Raw genomic sequence first — 20,729 nt, 5'->3', positions numbered from 1 at the left:
TTATACGGCCTATTAATGACAGAGGCAATGTTCTCCATTTTTCAATATTCTTTTTCAGGGCGTCTAATCTCTCCATGAAGTTATATTTAAAAAGTAACTCTGGTTTTTTAGTGAGTTTAACACCTAGGTATTTAACCCAGTTTTTTGAAACGTTAAACTGAGTTGAGGTCACGAATGAGGGGTCTAAATCAGCTGTGAGCGACAAAAGGTCGCTTTTTTGCCAGTTTATGGTATATCCCGAAACCGTACCAAACTCATTTATCAGATTGAGCAGATATGGGATAGATTGTTCGGGGTCTGTCAAAAAAATAGCGATGTCATCCGCGTAGAGTGATATTTTGTGGCTAATACCATCAATAATGACAGGCTTAATAAAATTATTTTCCCTTATACTAATTGCCAATGGCTCAATGGCTAGCGCGAAAAGTAATGGCGAGAGGGGACACCCTTGACGGGTGCCTCTCTCGAGCGGGAAGGGATGTGATCTGTCCTGATTAGTGACCACGGAGGCAGTTGGATTAAGGTAGGTCATCCGTATCCAGGAGACAAAAGTGTCTCCCAAACCAAATGATTCCATCACTCTAAACAGATATCCCCACTCCACCTGGACAAATGCCTTTTCGGCGTCTAAACATAAAATGGCCTGCTTTGAACCTGTAGCGAATTTGTAATACATGATATTTATTAGCCGTCTTGTATTGAAAAAAGAATATCTTTTTGGAATAAACCCTGTCTGGTCTCTATGAATAAGAGATTCAATATACTGGTTTAGTCTGTTGGCTAATATTTTAGTAAAAATTTTGAAATCCACATTCAGCATAGAAATTGGACGGTAAGAGGTGGGGTTTGTTTCATCTCTATCTGGTTTAAGTATGAGAGCAATGTCCGCATTATATAATGTTGGTGGGAGTTTTTCTATTTCAACAGAGTGGGACAGCATCCTGAGCAGGAGTGGGGATATCTGCCCAGAAAATTTTTTATAGAACTCTGGTCCAAAACCGTCCGGCCCGGGGGCCTTTCCATTAGTAAAAGATTTGATAGAATCTGTCACTTCGTTCAAAGTTATTGTCGCATTCAAAGCCTCTCGTGAAGCATCATCTAGTTTAGGAAGGGGAACATTTTTAAGCCAAGAATCCACATCACCTTTTGCTTTTGCCTTGTATAGTTCTTGATAAAACTGCACGAAACGCTTATTTATTGATTTTGGATTGTATATCTCCAGTACCAGATCTAATTCTAAGTATAGCCCTGCTATTTTGCTGCCCCCTAAGTTGACGGGCTAGCAGCGTGTGTGGCTTGTCTCCTAGTTCAAAATAACGTGTCCGCAAACGGGACAGTTGATCACTGACTTGTTTTGTTAAAATTGTATTGTACTCATATTTAAGATTAATAATTTCTTGTAGTGTTTGATTATTGTTGCTTTGTTTATATTGTGTCTCCAGCTGAGATAACTTACTATCAATTTCAACCAATCTTGAGCTTCTTGATTTTTTTAATGATGCCTCATAAGAAATAGTATGACCCCTCATGACTACTTTAAACGTTTCCCATAAGTTTGAGTCTGAAGTATCAGAGGTGTCATTCGTGTCTAAGAATTCGTCAAATTTACCTGACAAATATTTACAGAAATCTGCATCATTAATTAGCTAAGTAAGGACGGAGCCTCCAAGTCGTTTGCTGTTTTTGTTGGTTAAAGTCTAAATGAACACTAACTGGAGCGTGATCTGAGATGACAATGTTATGATATTTGGTGTCCAGTACATTTGATAGGAGCTTAGAGTCTAATAGAAAAAAATCAATTTGTGAGTATGAGTTATGCAACTTGGAAAAAAAGGAATACTCTCTATCTGTTGGATGCTGCAAACGCCAAATGTCTACAATGTTAGTTGAAGAGATTAGACTGTTTAAAGTGACTGATGCATTTGAAGGGCTAGATTGTTTTTTTGAAGATCTGTCCAGGTGCCAGTCTAAGATCGCATTAAAGTCTCCAGCGATAATCAAGTTTGTATTTGAGAGGTCTGGCAGTTCACCAAATATTTTACGGAAAAAGCCTGCATCGTCCACATTTGGACCATAGATATTAACCAGAGTGACATGTATAGAATAAAGCTGTCCAGTTACAATTAGAAATCTGCCACTGTCATCACTAATAGTATTTATGTGATGAAAAGGTATATTCTTTTTAATTATAATGGCTACCCCACGTGCCTTGCTAGAAAATGTAGACTGAAAAATATGTCCTGCCCAGTTGCACCTTAAACGAGACTGCTCAGACGGTCTAATATGAGTTTCCTGTAAAAACACCAAGTCAGAAGATAAAGATTTTAAATGGGTGAAAACCTTCGCTCGTTTAATAGGATGTCCCAATCCCTTTACATTCCAGCTAACCATAGTAAACCCTTTACTTCTACTAATATTCACTGGTAGCATGACATATTGTGACAGTTATTACTTGAATAGTGGACACACTGAAAGCCTCAGACAGAAACACGAAAAAACAAAAACATACAGGTGTACCGAACGTGTACAAAACCCCACCCTCCCCCCAATCCCACTTTCCCAAACAAAGTAGGAAAAAACCCTGGATAAACATACTGTTAGGGGGAAATCCAGCTGAGCTTATCCTAATACTAAGCTGTGAAAACGCTAATAGCAACCTAACATCTCGCTTCCCCTCCGATATAAAGTCTTTATAAATGAAACACTCACAATGCAACAATTTAAGTAAATGTGTAAGGCAATTAAACAGCCAAATAAGGGATACCATAGATCCTGTAAACGTTTGCTTAAGAAAACATAATTCACATAATATTATTATTTTAGGATTTGACCTGATCTGTTGTTAAATGAATTACAGTTTGAAGGCGGCCATGAGACCAGCCTTGCAACGTTTACAGAGTTTGTCCATGGTGACCAACACTCACAACACTCCTAAGGACATCTTTACGTGTCGAGATTGTCTGCGAACCTCTCCGCCTCCTCTGGGGTATTGAACGTGGAGGTGACGTTGCCGTGGGTAACTCTCAGGCGGGCAGGGTAGATGAATCCCGTGCGAAGACCAGCAGATTTGAATCTTTTCCTGGTGTCATCAAAGAGTTGATGCTGTTTCATAACCTCAGCCGGAAAATCCGGAAAGATATGGATGCGCTGACCTTGGTACATCAGAGGGGATTGTTGTGCTGCAAGCCTCATGATGAGCTCCTTGACACGATAGTTGTGTATCCTGGCAATTAGCACACGGGGCCGGTTAGCACCGTTAGCAGGCTGTCCACCCAGCCTGTGTGCACGGTCAACTTCTATGTGTCTCGGAAAGTGTTCTTTCCCCAGCAGATTTTCAATAAAGTTGGCCACAAACTCAACCGGACGAGTAGGCTCAGCATTTTCAGGCAGGCCTATTATCTTTATGTTTTGGCGTCTTGAACGTGCCTCAAGGTCCACAACTTTATCTTGTAAAGCCTTGTTAGCATCCCCCAGGCGTTTAGCCTGTAGCTCAAGTGCGGCTAACCTGTGGTCGTGGTCGCTGGCCATTACTTCCACTGCGGAAAGACGAGACGCATGTTCTGTCAGTGTAGCTTGGCTGGCTTGCAGAGACTCTTCCAGCGAATTGAACCTCTCGACCATTTGCTTGCTCATCCCGTTTATGGCATGGAGAATAGCTGCACTTTCTAGTGAGGGACTAGCTGTTAGCTCAGTTAGCAGGCCACTCTCAAAAGTTTCCGAAGTTTCTTCTTCGGGCTTCTTGGCCGTTTGCTTCTTTGGTGGCATTTTTAAAACGTCCCTTGCAAGTTTTACAACCTTCCTCTTACTGTCTTTGGTCGAAAAAGTGGTGTTTTTATGAAAAACCCAATTTATCGGAGCGGAGCCTCACCTAGGCACGTCTACTCTGTCATGTGCGCTCTAGCGCCCCCCAACTGTATTCATCTCTGTCCTGTGAAAACGACGTGGGTGAGAGACAGAGACAGACGTGTAGAGACTGAACTGTCTGTTCAACAGAGAGAAGGTTTCTGTGACAGGAGGAGACTCTGGTTCACTCAACACAGACTCAATGAGGAACCAGGACTGAACCAGAACCCAGGATACAGAGGTTGAGTGAAGGTGGTGTTGAAGGTGTAGAGGTGGATCAGTGAGTCAGAGGAGACTCTGTAGAAGGACAGAGAGCCAGCAGGACAGTCCACATACACTGCTACTCTGTTAGAGACAGAGGAGGAGGAGGAGGAGGAGGAGGAGGAGGAGGTGATAGGTGTCAGGCTGTAATTGTGCCTGACACAGTAACCATCATCAGAGCAGATCAGACTCCAGGACTGATCGTTCTGTCCAAACCCACAGTCATAACTTTCTCCTTTCCTTCTGATTCCTCTGTAACTCACTGATATTTCAACGACTCCTCTCCACTCGACCTCCCAGTAGCAGCGACCAGTCAGACCAGTTGAACACAGCAGCTGAGAATAGCAGTCAAATCTGTCTGGATGATCAGGATATGACTGATGTTCCCACACATATGTCGCCTTCCTGTTGTTGTCAGACAGTTTGATCTTTGTGTTCACTGTGTTTGTGTTGATTGTGAGTCGACAGGAATCTGATGGAGAGAACAAGACACAGCTGCAGTTATTGATCATTGAGCAGTTATTGACAGTTTGATGAAGACTCATGAGGTCAGTGATGTGACAGTGTGAAGATGGTTGAATGTGCTGCTTTGTTTCCAGTAGGGATGCACATTTTGAATTTTTTTTCTGACCAATAACCGACGCTCGTTAACCGATTATTAACCGTTAACCGATTAGATTACAACGCTGGCGGCGTGCGCTGTGACAGCTGATCAGTGCCACATCCACTCTGCTCTGTCTCAGCTGATCACTCATATGGAGGTTAGATCGTCCAATGTAGAACTGTTTTAGTTACAAAGTGCAGCCAAACACCAGACTGAAGGAACAGCAGAGCTCCTCTGTGGAGCTGCAGGAGAGCTGCATCAGCGTCCTCTTTTTAAATTTTTTTTCATTTTTTTCCAGCGCTGTTGTTACAGATGATTCACATCTATGTCTGTGTAGCTACATTTATGGTCTGACCTTCCTTCATGGGGGCTGCTGCACATACTGTCAGTCCTCCTGTGGAACTTTTTACCGCGAGATATGACTGAAGGCACGTGGAAATCTACACGTGTCGACACGCCCCCATGAGTTGACGACAAGGAGCTAATAAAATAAATAACTGATAGTATTAATCGGTCAAAGTTCTTGTTATCGGTTAACGGTTAAACGGTTAAACATGTGCATCCCTCGTTTCCATGAATCAAAGTAAAAACAGACTTACACTTCCTCAGACCTGGTGTCAACCATGGGACTCCAGCAGGCTCCACCCTGAAAGGAGGAGGGGGGTCAGAGCAGCACCTTCTCTGTCAGCATGCACACATGGACATTACATGGCTCTCACACACACACTGTTTTATCACTGTGTTCACATGGAGGCTGGTATGTATGGATGAACACTGAGCACAGAGAAGAAGGAGCTGGAGTCTTTATCTAGTGATGATACAGAGCAGGAGGAGACCAGGAGGAAACACTTCATCATGTCTTTTCTCCATGTGATGTCACTGCAGTGTGAGACACACACTTTCACTCTCTGACTCTCAAGCTGCACAAACACACGTCACAGCAAAGAAGATGAAGATACAACAGGTGGAGCTGACCAGCCCAGATATCCCACAATGCACCAGGAAAGAAGAAGAGTGCAGCTGTGAACAGTGGATGGTTTCAGTGTTTGATGGGGAAGGAAATAGTGTTGCACCGATACCATTTTTTGGCCCCCCGATACCTATACCCGGCTGTGCAGTATCGAAAAAAAAAAGTTTGAAAAAAAAAATATATATAAGCTTTTTTTCTTCTAATACTATAATCCAGTAGAACTCTTTTATTGCCTACAGGGCTCCAGACTGCGACTAAATGGTCGCATTTTGCGACTAAAATTTGATACAATGCGAGTAAATTTTTCATCTACTTGCGCATGTGCGACCAGTAAATTTGCAGACTTTTTTTTTTATGACCACTGTGATTGGTTCATGTGTGAAATAAAATGTGTGTTTCTCTTCGCTACACCTCGGAGGAGAGCTCAGTGTGAAACAGCAGGAGACACACAGACCAGCGACCTGCGCACGTGTGTGCTGAACGCCACCTGCATTTTTTTTTTTCGACGGCTCGCTACAAACCTTAAACATCCCATAATATGCTCGCGGTCAGCAGTGGTACTCAAATCGTCACAAGGCAACGAAGCAGGTTGACTTGCGCTGCAGAACGCGCTGCACAGACTAGGCTCCCATACGGAAATGATTATTGATTGATTCTTGATCTTTTTTTGGGGGGGGTTGATGCCAAGGAGTCCGTGCACACGACCCCGTCAGGGTCAGCAGACAAGGAGGCCAACAAGGCAACAAGGACTGGCCTACACAGGGACCTTGTCCCCCAAGGGGGGGGGGGGGGGGGGGGGGTCTGTTCTAGGATGAGTTTACCACCAGTAGTGTGTCAACTTGTTCTGTTATTGGTCAGCGTAGCCTCAGTGTTGTTTTCGTTAACGATGACGAAATATTTTCATTGACGCCCCTTTTTTTCATGACGATAACAAGACGGTGACGAGATAAACATGGCTCTCTGATGACGAAAACATGACGAGACGTGTGTGAGTTTTCGTTGACGAGACGAGAACGGACGTAAATGTCAGTGGTAGGGCTGTCATCGCCTCTAAATTCCATATTATGGATTGTCATAACTCTAAGCTTCACATGATTTAGCAACGGCTCCGTCAAAAGTAGAACGACGCTGCTGAGACGAGCCGTGGTGCGCCCAGTGCTTGTGATCAGAGTGGCAGAGAGCAAGTGCAGGCAGTGCTGCTCCGGTGACCGCGGTCGGCGCGGTGCAGCTCCGCGGCGCTGACGAGTGGATGGTCAGACGTTCAAAATACTCAAGTACTGGGGTCGAGTACTCTGTCCATCTCTGGCCACAAACACTGATTATTAAACTGTTTACTACACTCACTTTCTTCTGATTGACCGCTCCAGGCCTCTGGACAGTGAGGACATCTGGATGTCACACTGTGATTTACTGTCTCCTCAACACAACAACACATCTCATCAGGACAAGACCAGGATCTCAGAGAGACTGAGCTGATTATTGATCATCAATATCTGACCAGACAGAGACCTGATGGTGCCGCCTGGTTTCTGTCTCTTATTTCCTCCTCGGTTGGAGACGCTGGGAGACGAATGTCTCTGAGCAGTGGACATGCTTTGATTCTTGTTGCTGTGTTGTTATTAGTGTGTCCTCACTCAACAGGTGTCTACAGTCTCTGGGACTGTTCAGGTCAAACACTCTGTTGGTTCAGGAGCAGTTAAACCAGCTGCAGCCAGGGGCGGACTGGCCATCTGGACGTTCTGGAGAATACCAGAACGGCCTGTGCGGCAGGACGGCCGCTGCGCAGCCGTCACAGTTTTTTTTTTCCTCTTGCTTATCATTTACTGTTGTTCCATGTCCAGACCAATAGGTGGCAACAACGCACCTGCAGGCCCATAGATGCGCAAGCTCATTCCTCACTCAGCCGTTGACAGAGAGTGAGTGTAGCGTGTAGCTCAACTGTTAGAGCACTTTGCCTTGTGTTCAAAACGCTTGCTCCTGTGTGGGATCGAATCCCTCCATAACCCTCTGAGTTTGGATAATGCATTTTCTTTCCCCATCATTATGATCACTCTGTCAAAGTTAACGCGTTAACGCAAAATGCTTTTTAACGCTTTTACCGCTTTGACTAGCAATTGTTTTTGTTTGTTTTTTTCCCCAATCGCCTGTTCATTCAGCCTGGGGAGGGAGATGAAAGGGGGAGGGGGAGTGGCGCAGTCTTAAAATGTTACAGAAAACCTGCATGTTTTTTTCCCTCATGTTCCTACATGTTCTTCTTATCACCAAATGAGGCTGCTCTCCCTCTGTCAGCTGGTTTTTAAATACCATGAATGGAAAGCATAAGAAACGTCCAGATCTGGATGTTCCTTATGCTTTCCATTCATATTGCTGTTATTTCAAGCTATATACATATATATATAATGTGTGGCCTCTCTCTGTCAAAAATGCCAGGGCCTATTTTCTGTCCCAGTCCGCCACTGGCTGCAGCTGAAATGTTTCCTGATACACTCTGAAATAAAGTCTGATCCAAACATCTGGAGAGACTCAGAGCACAGCTGCCAACAGCTGCTTTCATCACTGACATCTCTTCTCCTGAATATGACACAGTGAGTCATGATGAGACACTGAAATCATCATGAGGAGAAACTCCTGATCCCAGTAATTCACCACTGTGCAGTCCCTCCAGGATTTCGCGGGCTTTTTTTGTGATTGTTGCGGCCTAAAATGCCTGAATTTGCGGCCACATTTTGAAAAAATTGCGGTGCATGTTGCGATGTTTTAAGCGCTTTTGTTGCGATTAAATTGCGGGAGACAGCGAAAGTTGCAAAAAAAAGTTGCAGTTTTGTTCTGAATAATTAAAAATCTAAGGAAAATTGAAAATTTTGAAATGTCACAAATTAATGTGAGGTCCTGTTATACCAGCAATTTTCCACTTGTTAAGAAAGGCACAGGAAAATTATATAGAGTTGAAAGTTTTTTTACTTTTAATTAAAATGTCTGTTTAAAACTACTCAAGTCCAGGGCCAGGGCCTTAGGATGGGGGAAGGGGCACCTGGCCGCCGGCTGCTCCGCTCCGGCCCTGCAGTGGCGCACTCACTGGATTCCCCCTCGGCGAGTGCTGCGGGGTTGACACAGCCTCGGGTGGTCAAGCAGGACAGCTCACACACTCAACACGTTCAACTCAGCTTGTGTTCCTTTACTTATCACTGTGTGCACATTGTATCAAGTTTCTTGCTGTCAGCCCAGCCACGCTGTTCCTCCGTGGACTCACTTTCAACCACCGCTCCGTCCAGACTCGCACTCTCTGCTGTGTAACTCGTGGAAAGCACCGACAATTGGTCCAATTTGCGGAAAAGTTGCGGTGATTGTACAAAATTGCAAGATCGCAAAAATTTGCGGGGATTGGCTGAATTTGCGTTAATTGTTGCGATCGCAACATCGCAAATTCCTGGAGGGACTGACTGTGCTCCTTCCTGTTTCCTGGCAGCTGTATGTGCTCTGAGCTTAGGGGTGGGCGATATGGCAAAAATATCATATCACGATTTTTGGAAAATAAAATAACGATCTCGATTTTATCACGATCTTAAATCGAAAATTGAAAAACAGACAATTTAGGTCAAAGAGCCTTTCTGAACAGATTTTAATGGGCTCTATGCACAGCCCCACTACTTCCTGAATTTAAGGCAGCTCCTTTATTTCCTGTCTTACAAAATTGGACAAACTGATTAATCCAGGTGTGTCTGAGTAGTCACAATGGTCAGACACACCCGGATTAATCAGGTTGTCCATGTGTGTCTGTGTGTGTACGTACGTGCGGTACGCCCGCACGCGAGAGAGAGACTGCAGGTGGAGGGGCTGAGTGGCGGAGATGAGAGATATGAAACACTGTTTTAGGCGGGTAAGAAAGTGCGCCACTGCCCATAATTCACTGTAATTGGTCGTTCAGGTTAACGACGTAATACATCTGGTGCGTCGGTGCATCAGCATAGAACTGCAATTTATAGAATGTGCCCCTGACGATCCTACGATCTCTGCACTTTGGCAGATCGCCTACATGCTGTAATCCTTCACGATCTAATATCGTCATATCGCCCACCCCTATCTGAGCTCCTGATTCTCCAAACTTTGTCAGAGATTGTTCTATCTCCCTGGGCTTCGTGGATTTTGAATGAAAGGGGTGCTGCCTGATTTGTACTGCAAGAAGGATTGACAGACAACGAGGGGTGTGGATGGTGTTTGTGATCGGTGATATTTGGTGGATTCCTTCTGCCCTGGCCTGCTCTTCCTGCAGCATTGAATCCTGCCACCAGACAAAGACTAGCCTGCAGTAGCAGTCAGTCACCACCTGAAGACAAGCCTGCAGAAGTAACCTGAGGGATAGGTGAGCAAGACAGTAAACTTCTCTGCCTATCCTCCCTCTCACCAGCACCACTACAATGACAACAACTCGGCACAAAAATAAAAAGCTGCAGAGTGATGAGGATCTTATCACTTGGGAAACACTACAGGAAGTTCTGGAACAGCAAAAATCTTTCTATGAACAAATGCTGAATTGTCAGGAAGCAACTTTCAAGTCTTTCACTCAGATAGTGTTAAGCCAGGAACACACCGCCTCAATGCGCCCCGACGGCTTTGGCCGACAAGTCTGTTGCCTCTCGTCGGGAGAAAGGAAAGAGTGAAACACACCGCCCCGACTGCCGACCAGAGCGATTGAGTGGCGAGGACTCCCATAGAAATACAGGCCAATTTAAAGCAGAACTATGCAAGTCCGCCGGAAATAGCTCGCTCCTTCGTTGGTTTCTCTTTTTTTCCCTCTCCGGAGCTCCCCCACAGTTCTGGGAGGCACATGTCACTGTTGTAAAAAAAAAAAAAAAAAAAACTTGCCGCCACCACCCCCTACACGTGCTTGTGTTTACTGCTGAAGGTAGAGAGCGGTGTTTGCTAAGCCAGTGGCGTCCCTAGGCTAAAACATTCGGGGCTAAAGCCCCGGATGTTTTTTAATTAGCCCCGAATATTAATTTTCAAAAAAAAAAATTTTTTTTTTTTTTTTTTTTTTTTTTAAGATCACATCCTCAAACTACGGTTATCTTATGTTGATGCTTCGATAAAACAGTGTTTTTGGACAGGTTTGAGTAACAATTCATTATATTTTTAAAAAGCCACTACTTTGACTTTGGCACACAAGTGGTTAACACCTCCAGGTCGCACTTGACGTCATTCACCCAAAACAGCGGCGCATTTAACTTGACAACAAATACCTGACAGCAGGCAGGTTTGACAACAGCAAGCTGCAGCTGTCTTTTGGTAGCTAGTAGCAGCTAAAGTGTATCAAGATGCCACAAAAAAGATTTCCATGTTTTCCCCCAAAGGTGGTCAGCAATCAAAAAGGTAATGGGAATAGAAATTATGTAAAAATGTATAATTTCGAAAAGAGTGTTGCAGCTGGAACTACAAGAGGGTAGTAGCTAACGTTAGCTAGCTAGCAGCTAGTTGATATTGCTCTGGTTGATATTACATGAGAAAAAAAGCAATCTGTAATTATTGGCATCTGTAAATGCAATTGTAGGGTGTGAGAATTGTGTACCTAGAAATAACTAAGTTTGGGCTTCTTCTAGAGGGGAAAGTTGCTGAAGTTAATGTGCTATAACATCGAACCATCTTGTTTATTTTCTTTTTCATGCATGATAGCAGCTAGTTAGCAGACAGGGATCCCGCACAGCCTGCCTCTTTTACTGTAGCTGCTAATGTGTTAAATGGAAACACAATGTGTTGTTACGTAGCTAGCTAATGTCAGTACATAGACCTAAATTCAAAATGGGTCATTCATTTGATGATCTGTGGATTGCATCGTTTTCACCTTTTTCACCAATGATGGAGAATGTCTCTATGCCTAAAAATTTCGGCGCGCGCTCTGCGCGCACATATATTGCATGTGTCACTCTTCCGGGCTAAGCCCCGGATGTGTCAAAATCCTAGAGACGCCCCTGTGCTAAGCCCTGCTAACACGGAGCTAATGCCAACACGGAGCTAATGCTCATAGAGATGCTAACACGGAGCTAATGCTAACACGGAGCTAACGCTAATACGGCCACACACAGACAAAGACACAAAGACACAGACATACACACACAAGAATAAAGGTTCCAAAACGCGAAGGCGTGTGTGTGTGTCATGATGTATTACATTATCTTATAAAAGATCCATGGTGTGTGTGTGTGTCCGTGTTAGCATTAGCTCCGTGTTAGCCACAAGCCGAACTTCATCAGTACAAACATTTCATGTTTCCATGGTTTCCTCCGACTTTGGCCTAGACCCCATTCACCTCATAATAGGTCACTCAACCATCACAGTGTCTCTGAGCCACAATAATTACAGCCCAAATCCTGCATACTTCTGCTTTAAAGTCATGAAGTGGTAATAATCTTTGCCATGTACAGTAACCATGTTGACTTAACAAAATAAAATGTATTAGACTTCATTGTAAAACATATATTTATTTACATTAATGTGGTGATTTCAGTACGTAGCCCAGAGGCAGCCCTGCTCACTTTTCATTCAAACAAACTGCCAATGCCACAGTTGTTAAATTTCATCAATGAGCCCAGAATGACATTGAATCAACGTTGAAGTATGGTCAGAAAGGTTGATTGTTGGTTATGGTTAAAAAAATCAATGGTTGATCAATGTTCTAAAAATGCAACGTTGAAAATATGTCATTGAATCAACATTGAAGGGTGGTTGAAATTGTAAATTGAAATGCCAACATTGAATCAACATTGTTTCACTGATGCTGTTTCAATGCACTGAACTGGGTGAGACCACATAATGAGAGGAAGGGGGTGTCAAACATATTCAATTAAGCACCATATGCTGTAGACGTGATTTTTTTTTTTACTGTTAAAATCCTCTGAAGGCTTGTTTCTAGTTCATGACAAAAACGTCTACAAGTTGTTCTCAGACAGTGAGAGCAAGGAGTGGAGCAGTCCAAAGCTCCACACTTTACACCTAGTGGTGGTACATCCCAACTGCCAGGCGGCAGCAGTCGGCTTTTTTTTTTTCTCTCCCCTGTTTGACAGTGCTCGGACCCTGCTCCTGTCAAAGTAAGTTAAAAATATTTTTATTTTATTTTACTGATTCTAAAGATATTAGCTGTGTTTTTTGCTTAATGGAGTTTATAAAATTTTGTTCATGATGTATTTTAACTGGCATGTTTTCAAGCATACAGCTTCAGTTTAGCTGTCCAGGTGAATGATAAAAACTGTTAATTTAACTGTGAGAGTAAATACAACACGGCACATAAAGAGTCTAAAATAGCATTCGACATCCACCAAAGGCTTTTAGACTAGTTTTCGGCGTGAGACCTAGTGGCATACTGGTAACTGAAAAAAGCTGCTGGTCTGTGTTGTGACTGGAGCAGCTGCCGTTAGCGAAGGCTACACCTGAGCTTATGGCGGTTTGAATTACTGGCGGCCGGAGCGTCTAAGCAGCTTGGACGTCCTGTGTCAGAGAAACGCTTATTTACGTGACAAAAATAATCAATGACAATCGCCTGACATTTTGTTTGTTTTACATGTAGGTTCAAAGGTGTGAGAGGCTGAGCCATGCCTCCGTCTAGGACACAGCGCTGCCGGGAAGAGTCCGTGAAGATGAGCACATAACCCTCTCACTGTCCCGGCTCCCGGTCTCATCCCGGTTCCACTACAAAGTCCTGCTGCTGAGCTGCTCACCCACAAGTGCATCAACGGGCACACGTCTCCTTCTACAACAACTCATCACTCCACAGTCCAACACCCGCAGACAGCCTGCTCCTCCGGACCCCCACCACCAGGTTCTGTACCAGGGGACACACCTCTGGAGCTGCCTCCTCATCCAGCTGAGGACAGCACAAAGACTGGACTCTAGGGTTGTGCCGATTGGCGATCCAATCGTCTATCGGCGATTGGAAGGACGATCGGCGATGTGTTGTTTTCTTGCCGATTTTACACACACACACACACACACATACTCACTACTTTTTTTATTGATCCAATGCGCAATCTGTTTGTTTTGTTTTAATGAAGCCGCTTCTCTGGCTGCTTCCAACAGATACTCTGTCAAATGACAGTGTTTCACCAATCAAATGCAGCCACTGGCGACGTCCAATCAGACGGAGCCAGGTAGTCATATGACCGCACACAAAATCTCTGTGGTAAACAGGGTGGCTACTCCGCCTCAAATTTGAGGAAACACGTTTAGCTGGTGTTGTGGCTGTGACTAGGCTGCCGACGCCAGCCCTGTAACTGTATGTCACAGCCCGACAAGGTGTTCACTGATATGCCACAAATAAATAACGTCCGCCATTAATAGATTTTTCGGCTTTCGGCAACGCAATAGCGTTCCGTTCATTGATCATAGTGCTCTTTCTCCATTATTAGCCCTCACACACAGAGAGAGAGAGAAGCGCGCATGCATGACAGCATGACAGCAGGGCACGGTAAAAGCGAAACTCATACGCTGCCGCCGATAGCAGCAGATTGCTTTTAGATGAACATTGAATCAGTGTTGATTCAGTATCAGTTAATGGTTGAAAATATGACGTTGATTCAACATCTATCATAACGAGTGCTTTCAATGTTGTTTAAATGTCGGGAATCAATGTTGATTCAACAGAGCTGCCTGACCATACTTCAACGCTGATTCAATGTCATTTTGCTATCTGGAAGACCAACATTAATCTCCTAAAAAGAATTTAACAAGCCACGTCTTAACAGCGCTAAAGCCAAAATTAAAACAGTTTTAGCAGCTTACTGCTGTGGCTCGGTTGCCACGAAATGGCGATAGCCGATGCTAATTTCTGTTAGCCCGTCTATGATGTTTTACATTATACGTTAGCATTAAGCTAGCGGACTTTGTGACACTAGTTGTGTGTGTTTTGAACGTTGTTTCAAACTATGTGGGTTTGATTGAACATCTTTGATGCTTAATATATATATATTGCCGCTTAATATATTGCTTTACTCCTCTTTTTATTTTATGTGCCATTTTTGCGGTAGGACAGGCTAGGACAGGCTAGGACACGTTTGTTTACTGTGGTCACTTCCGTTCCTTCCACACACCGCGCTGATTCACTTAGGGCACCGCCAATCAGAATCACCATAGCTGGCACACAGCCAATCAGAGTACCCGACGAGTCTACTCTCCCGACGGCTGACGAGTCCCGACTGAAGGTGCAGCCACACTATCTCCGACCAAATCACGGAGTGTCGTGTCGCACTCATTGAAAATACATTGGGTCGCGCCGTAGGGTATCCCAGCATGCTTTGCACGGTGACGGCGGCGCCCGAGGGCGCCACCCAATGCATTTTCAGTGAGTGCGACACGATGCTCCGCGATTTTGGTCAGTTATAGTGTGGCTGCACCATGTTGAATCGGCCCCTACGAGACCCGACGGAGATGAACACACCAAACAGATGAGCTCCCGACGCCGTCCGACGAGGCCCGACGGTCGGGCCGGTGTGTCCCTGGCTTTAGACTCTGCCAACAGTCATATTGATGGACTTGTTAGAGAGGTTCAGGATTTGAAAACAAGCCTGCAATACTCTCAAAAGGAAATTGACGACCTGAAATATATGGAGAGAAAGTTTCAATCCATTGAGTCCAATCTTAAAAATCTTCCTTCATTTCCTCAGCAAGACCCCTCACACTGTGACTGCATAGCCAAAATGGATTACTTGGAGAATCAAAGCCGCAGAAATAATATTATTATAGAGGGGCTAGGCCCAGACAAGGAATATGAAACATGGGCTGAAACTGAAAACAAAGTTTGTGAGATGTTTACAAAAAATCTCAAACTGAATCCTAAAGTTATTGAAATTGAGCGGGCCCATCGAAATGGAAAATTTAAACAAAATGGAGACAAACCAAGACCTGTGGTAGTAAAACTGCTGAGATTTAAAGACAGAGAACTCATCCTTTCCAAGGCCAAAGCTGAACTCAGGAAAACCTCTATTTACATCAATGAGGATTTCTCCGACCTTCTCCGCAAAAAAAGAGCTGAACTCATCCCTGCTATGAAGGAGAGAGAAAGGGAAATATGCCATCATCAACTATGACTGCCTGATTATCAAACCGAAGAGGGTCAACAATCAAAGGCTGAATCAAGTGGATCCAGGAAATTAAAATTCCTGTTCTCAGTTAGTTGTCACATGAGGACCAGTTTATTCAACCTAATCACTCGATTTATTTCCTTTTAGTCATATTGATAATGCTGAACTTCACAACTTGTCTGAGCAACAATCTAAGAAGAAGCCAAAGGTCAAACCAAATGTAGTCACCCTTGATCCTGTTGAAGGTATTGTTGGAGGTGACTCACTCTGAAATGATATATTATGCAGCAATGATCCGGATATGAATTGTCTATTGGACTTGAAACAAACCCTCCTGTCTAACTGCAATTAATCTGTTGGAAGAAGATTTTAAGTCTAACTATATCAATGATCACTTTAAAAAAGGAACATAACCTCTCCTTTTTGCATATTAATGTTCGTAGTATTCCAAAAAACTATGATTTACTTACCCTCTGCCTGTCTAATTTGAATCACACCTTCTCTGCAGTGGGAGTTTCAGAAACTTGGTTAAACCAGGATAATGCAGATATGTATGGTATTGAGAACTATAATCATGTATACAGATGCCGAGAGCATAAAGTGGGTGGCAGAACTTCACTGTATGTAAACACTTGTCTGAGTATAAGGAAAGGATAAGGATATCGAACTGTGTTTTAAGTCTTTTGCTTGAGAGTGTATTTATTGAAACTGATAATCATTTAATCATTGGATGTATTTATAAACCACCAAGTCTGATCATAAATGATTTTAACGATCATGGCAGATGTGCTAGACACTATATCTAAAGAGAGAAAAGACTGTTTTATATAATGGGAGATTTTAATATTAATATCATTAGGGGTGTAACGATTCATCTATTAATCGATGAATTGATTTATATTCCTACAATCCAACTACATCGATCTGTGCTCGGCAAGTCGGCCTTACTGGCGACATAGATCGATCTAAAATCGTTTAAAATGGTAAAAAAAAAATTGATTAAATCGATACTAGGAAATTGCCCATTGGATTTTAGCACAGCAAACTTCCATCCATCCATCCATCCATTTTCATCCGCTTATCCGGAGTCGGGTCGCGGGGGCAGCAGTCGGAGCAGGGATCCCCAGACTTCCCTCTCCCCGGACACTTCCTCCAGCTCTTCCGGGGGGACCCCAAGGCGTTCCCAGGCCAGCCGAGTGACGTAGTCACAGCAAACTTTATATGTTTTTTTTTTTTTTTTTATTGACAAAGACACAGCCATTGGCGGCCAAATGTCTGACCCGCGAGTCTGCGACGGTAGGCTACTGGCTCTGACCCACCTGTCTTAATATGAAACTGAGTAACATAATGATAAGGTGCGCACTGCTCTACTTTATTTCTATCTAACCCCCACACGGTAGGCCTACGTCGACACTTGTGTGGATAATCATGAAGATGTACCGCGCGATGGAAAAAAAAAAAAGGATCATACCACGCACACACACCAGCTGATCCGCCGGTCGTCTGAGTGAAATATCCGAGTAAGTCAGATAATTCATAACAGGGAGCGCACCAAAAGGTGGCAAAGTGACTGGACTGATGAATTTTGTTTTATTTACCTGGACCATGCTGACGCTGACAGTGACAGCTGACGCTCTCTCTCTCCCTTGCTCTATGTGCGTGTGTGTCTGTCTGTGTGTGTGTGTGTGTGTTTGTGTGTGAGACTCACACAGTCTCTCAGTTGTACAGATGCTGACAACTGTATTATGTGAACATTTTGCAGGTGGTTTTAAAAAATCTGCACTAATGGTATCTTATTGATGACATGCTAAATAAGTGTAGTGCCACTTCATATAGTGTTATCCTAATAATTGCTTTTTGATGTTGTGTGAATACCAGAATATTTGACACACCTGGGAGCTTTTGAGCTACTGCTCCCTTCTCACTGTCTTCGAAAACTGTCCAGTACACAGGTATTTATTTCACAGTCACACTATTGAATTTTTGGCTAAAAAGTTACTGAATCGATTTCAAGTCACTGAATCGGATCGGATAGGATCATTCTAAGTGAACCAAAATTGTCCTTGAATCAAATCAGCAACTACGAATCGTGATTCGAATACTTGTTATAAAGAATCGTTACACCCCTAAATATCATAGATTCTGTGAAAAACCCTGAGGACGTCAGTGGGGTGGGCGGAGCTTCACTGTGGCCTACACCACCTCTGGATATGGTCTGAGTGATGGGATCTGATGTCATCAATGCATGGATCACCTGAGACAGATGTTAATACCGGGTGTGACCAGGTGTGAACGGGGCCATAGAAAATGTTCCCGCACCTCCTCCTCTATCAGACAGTGTGTGTGGCTGCAGCAGCCTCTCCATACCTGAGAGAGTCCAGTCTCCAGTCTGGATCCTCCAGTCCAGCAGACAGCAGCTTCACTCCTGAGGCTCCTGGATGGTTGTAGCTCAAGTCCAGCTCTCTCAGATGGGAGGGGTTGGAGCTTAGAGCTGAGGCCAGAGAAGCACAGCCTTCCTCTGTGACCAGACATCCTGACAGACTGAACACACACACAACAACACACAGGAACAAGTGTTGGGCGATTTTGACATTCTCAGATCGTCCCAATCGCCCTCCCTGGAGATCGCCGATAGGCCTATCTAACGCCGGTGTCCGGGGGGGGGGTTGGCAGCAGCGGCGGCCGTTCCACGTGTTCGTTCGACCGGCGGGGGGGGGGGGGGGGGGGGGGGGGTATGAGTATCGCTTTTATCGTGCCCTGCTGTCATGCTGTCATGCATGTGCGCTTCTCTCTCTCTCTGTGTGTGTGTGTGAGGGCTAATAACGGAGAAAGAGTGCTATGATCAATGAACGGAACGCTATTGCGTTGCCGAAAGCCGAAAAATCTATTCATGGCGGACGTAATTTATTTGTGGCATTAGTGAACACCTCGTCGGGCTGTGACATACAGTAACAGGGCTGGTGTCGGCAGCCTAGTCACAGCCACAACACCAGCTAAACGTGTTTCCTCAAATTTGAGGCGGAGTGGCCACCCTGTTTACCACAGAGATTTTGTGTGCGGTCATATGACTACCTGGCTCCGTCTGATTGGACGTCGCCAGTGGCTGCATTTGATTGGTGAAACACTGTCATTTGACAGAGTATCTGTTAAAGCAGCCAGAGAAGCGGCTTCATTAAAACAAAACAAACAGATTCCGCATTAGATCAATGAAAAAGTAGCGAGTATGTGTGTGTAAAATCGGCAAGAAAACAAAACATCGCCGATAGACGATTGGATCGCCAATCAGCACAACCCTAACAGGAACCCTCTGTCAACATCTGCTGCTGTGTTCAAGTGGCATCAGATAAACAGCTGGATGGATCCTCACCTGAGAGTCTCCAGTCTACAGTGTGGACTCTCCAGTCCACCAGACAGCAGCTTCACTCCTGAGTCCTGCAGGTTGTTGTTACTCAGGTCCAGGTGTCTCAGACTAGAGGACTTGGAGCTGAGGACTGAGGACAGAGCTTCACAGCTTCTCTCTGAGAGGTTACAGCCGCTCAGTCTGAAGAGATGATCATGAGGAATTAAAGAATAAAGGAGTTTATTATCTGTTCTGTTGAAAGACAGAAGGGTTTTTATATAATGATGAATAAATCCAACTATCTCTACACTTACAGAGCTTTGTTAGAGGCTTTGACCACTGGCAGCAGCCTCAGAAGAACCTCCTCTGAAGCAGAGTATTTCTTCAGGTCAAACTCATCCAGATCTTTTTCTGATGACAGTAAGATGAAGCCCAGAGCCGACCATTGAGCAGGAGACAGTTTATCTGTGGAGAGACTTCCTGATCTCAGGTATAGTTGGATCTCCTCCACTAGAGAACGATCATTCAGTTCATTCAGACAGTGGAACAGGTTGATGCTTTTCTCTGCAGAGGGAGTCTCTTCAATCTTCTTCTTGATGTACAGGACTGTTTCCTGTTTGGCCCGTGAGTCACTTCCTGTCTGTGTCATCAGACCTCGTAGCAGATTCTGATTGGTCTCCAGTGAAAGACCCAGGAGGAAGCGGAGGAACAAGTCCAGGTGTCCATTTGGACTCTGTAAGGCCTCGTCCACAGCGCTCTGGTAGAAGTTTATCGCTGCAGATTTGACTTCTGTTGTTTCAGTCTTCTTGGAGGTTGTTTGTTGTTGTGACATCAGGTTGAGTCCAGAGTTGATGAAGGTCAGATGGACATGAAGAGCAGCCAGAAACTCCTGAACACTCAGATGGACGAAGCAGAACACCTTGTCCTGGTACAGGCCGCTCTCCTCTTTAAAGATCTGTGTGAACACTCCTGAGTACACTGAGGCTGCTCTGATATCGATGCCACACTCTGTCAGGTCTGATTCATAGAAGATCAGGTTTCCTTTCTGCAGCTGCTCAAAAGCCAGTTTTCCCAGAGACTCAATCATCTTCCTGCTCTCTGAACTCCAGTGTTGATCTATCTCAGCTCCTCCATCATACTTGACCTTTTTCAGTTTTAGATAAACCACCAGGAAGTGGATGTACATCTCAGTCAGGGTCTTGGGCAACTCTCCTCCCTCTCTGGTCTCCAACAGCTCCTCCAGAACTGTAGCAGTGATCCAGCAGAAGACTGGGATGTGGCACATGATGTGGAGGCTTCGTGATGTCTTGATGTGGGAGATGATCTTTCTGGCCTGCTCCTCATCTCTGAACCTCTTCCTGAAGTACTCCTCCTTCTGTGGGTCAGTGAACCCTCTGACCTCTGTCACCATGTCAACACACTGAGGAGGGATCTGATTGGCTGCTGCAGGTCGTGTGGTTATCCAGAGGCGAGCAGAGGGAAGCAGGTTCCCCCTGATGAGGTTGATCAGCAGCACTTTGACTGAGGTGGACTCAGTCACATCAGTCAGGATCTCAGTGCTGTGGAAGTCCATAGGAAGTCGACACTCGTCCAGACCGTCAAAGATGAAGACGACCTGGAACTGATCAAACCTGCAGATTCCTGCTT

At 44.6% G+C, this 20,729-nt stretch overlaps 1 protein-coding gene across 1 annotated transcript in view; it reads right to left on the bottom strand.

Moving 5' to 3' along the window:
• LOC146965596 (protein NLRC3-like) overlaps positions 1–20,729 on the bottom strand; it is a 104,810-nt gene that overhangs the window by 23,947 nt on the left and 60,134 nt on the right. The window contains exons 8-10 of the mRNA XM_085765063.1: positions 19,110–19,283; positions 18,110–18,283; positions 5,308–5,354 (exon numbers count right to left, since the gene is read on the bottom strand). Of these exons, the coding sequence (XP_085621189.1) occupies positions 5,308–5,354; positions 18,110–18,283; positions 19,110–19,283 (395 nt within the window). The remainder of the gene's footprint in view (positions 1–5,307; positions 5,355–18,109; positions 18,284–19,109; positions 19,284–20,729) is intronic.

The sequence above is a fragment of the Trachurus japonicus genome, chromosome 21 (genome assembly GCF_045865225.1).
Source record: "Trachurus japonicus isolate A0001 chromosome 21, Traja_1.0".
NCBI lineage: Eukaryota > Metazoa > Chordata > Actinopteri > Carangiformes > Carangidae > Trachurus > Trachurus japonicus.
The sequence above is the reverse complement of the archived record's forward strand: the minus strand, read 5'-3'. Positions and strand labels throughout refer to the sequence as shown.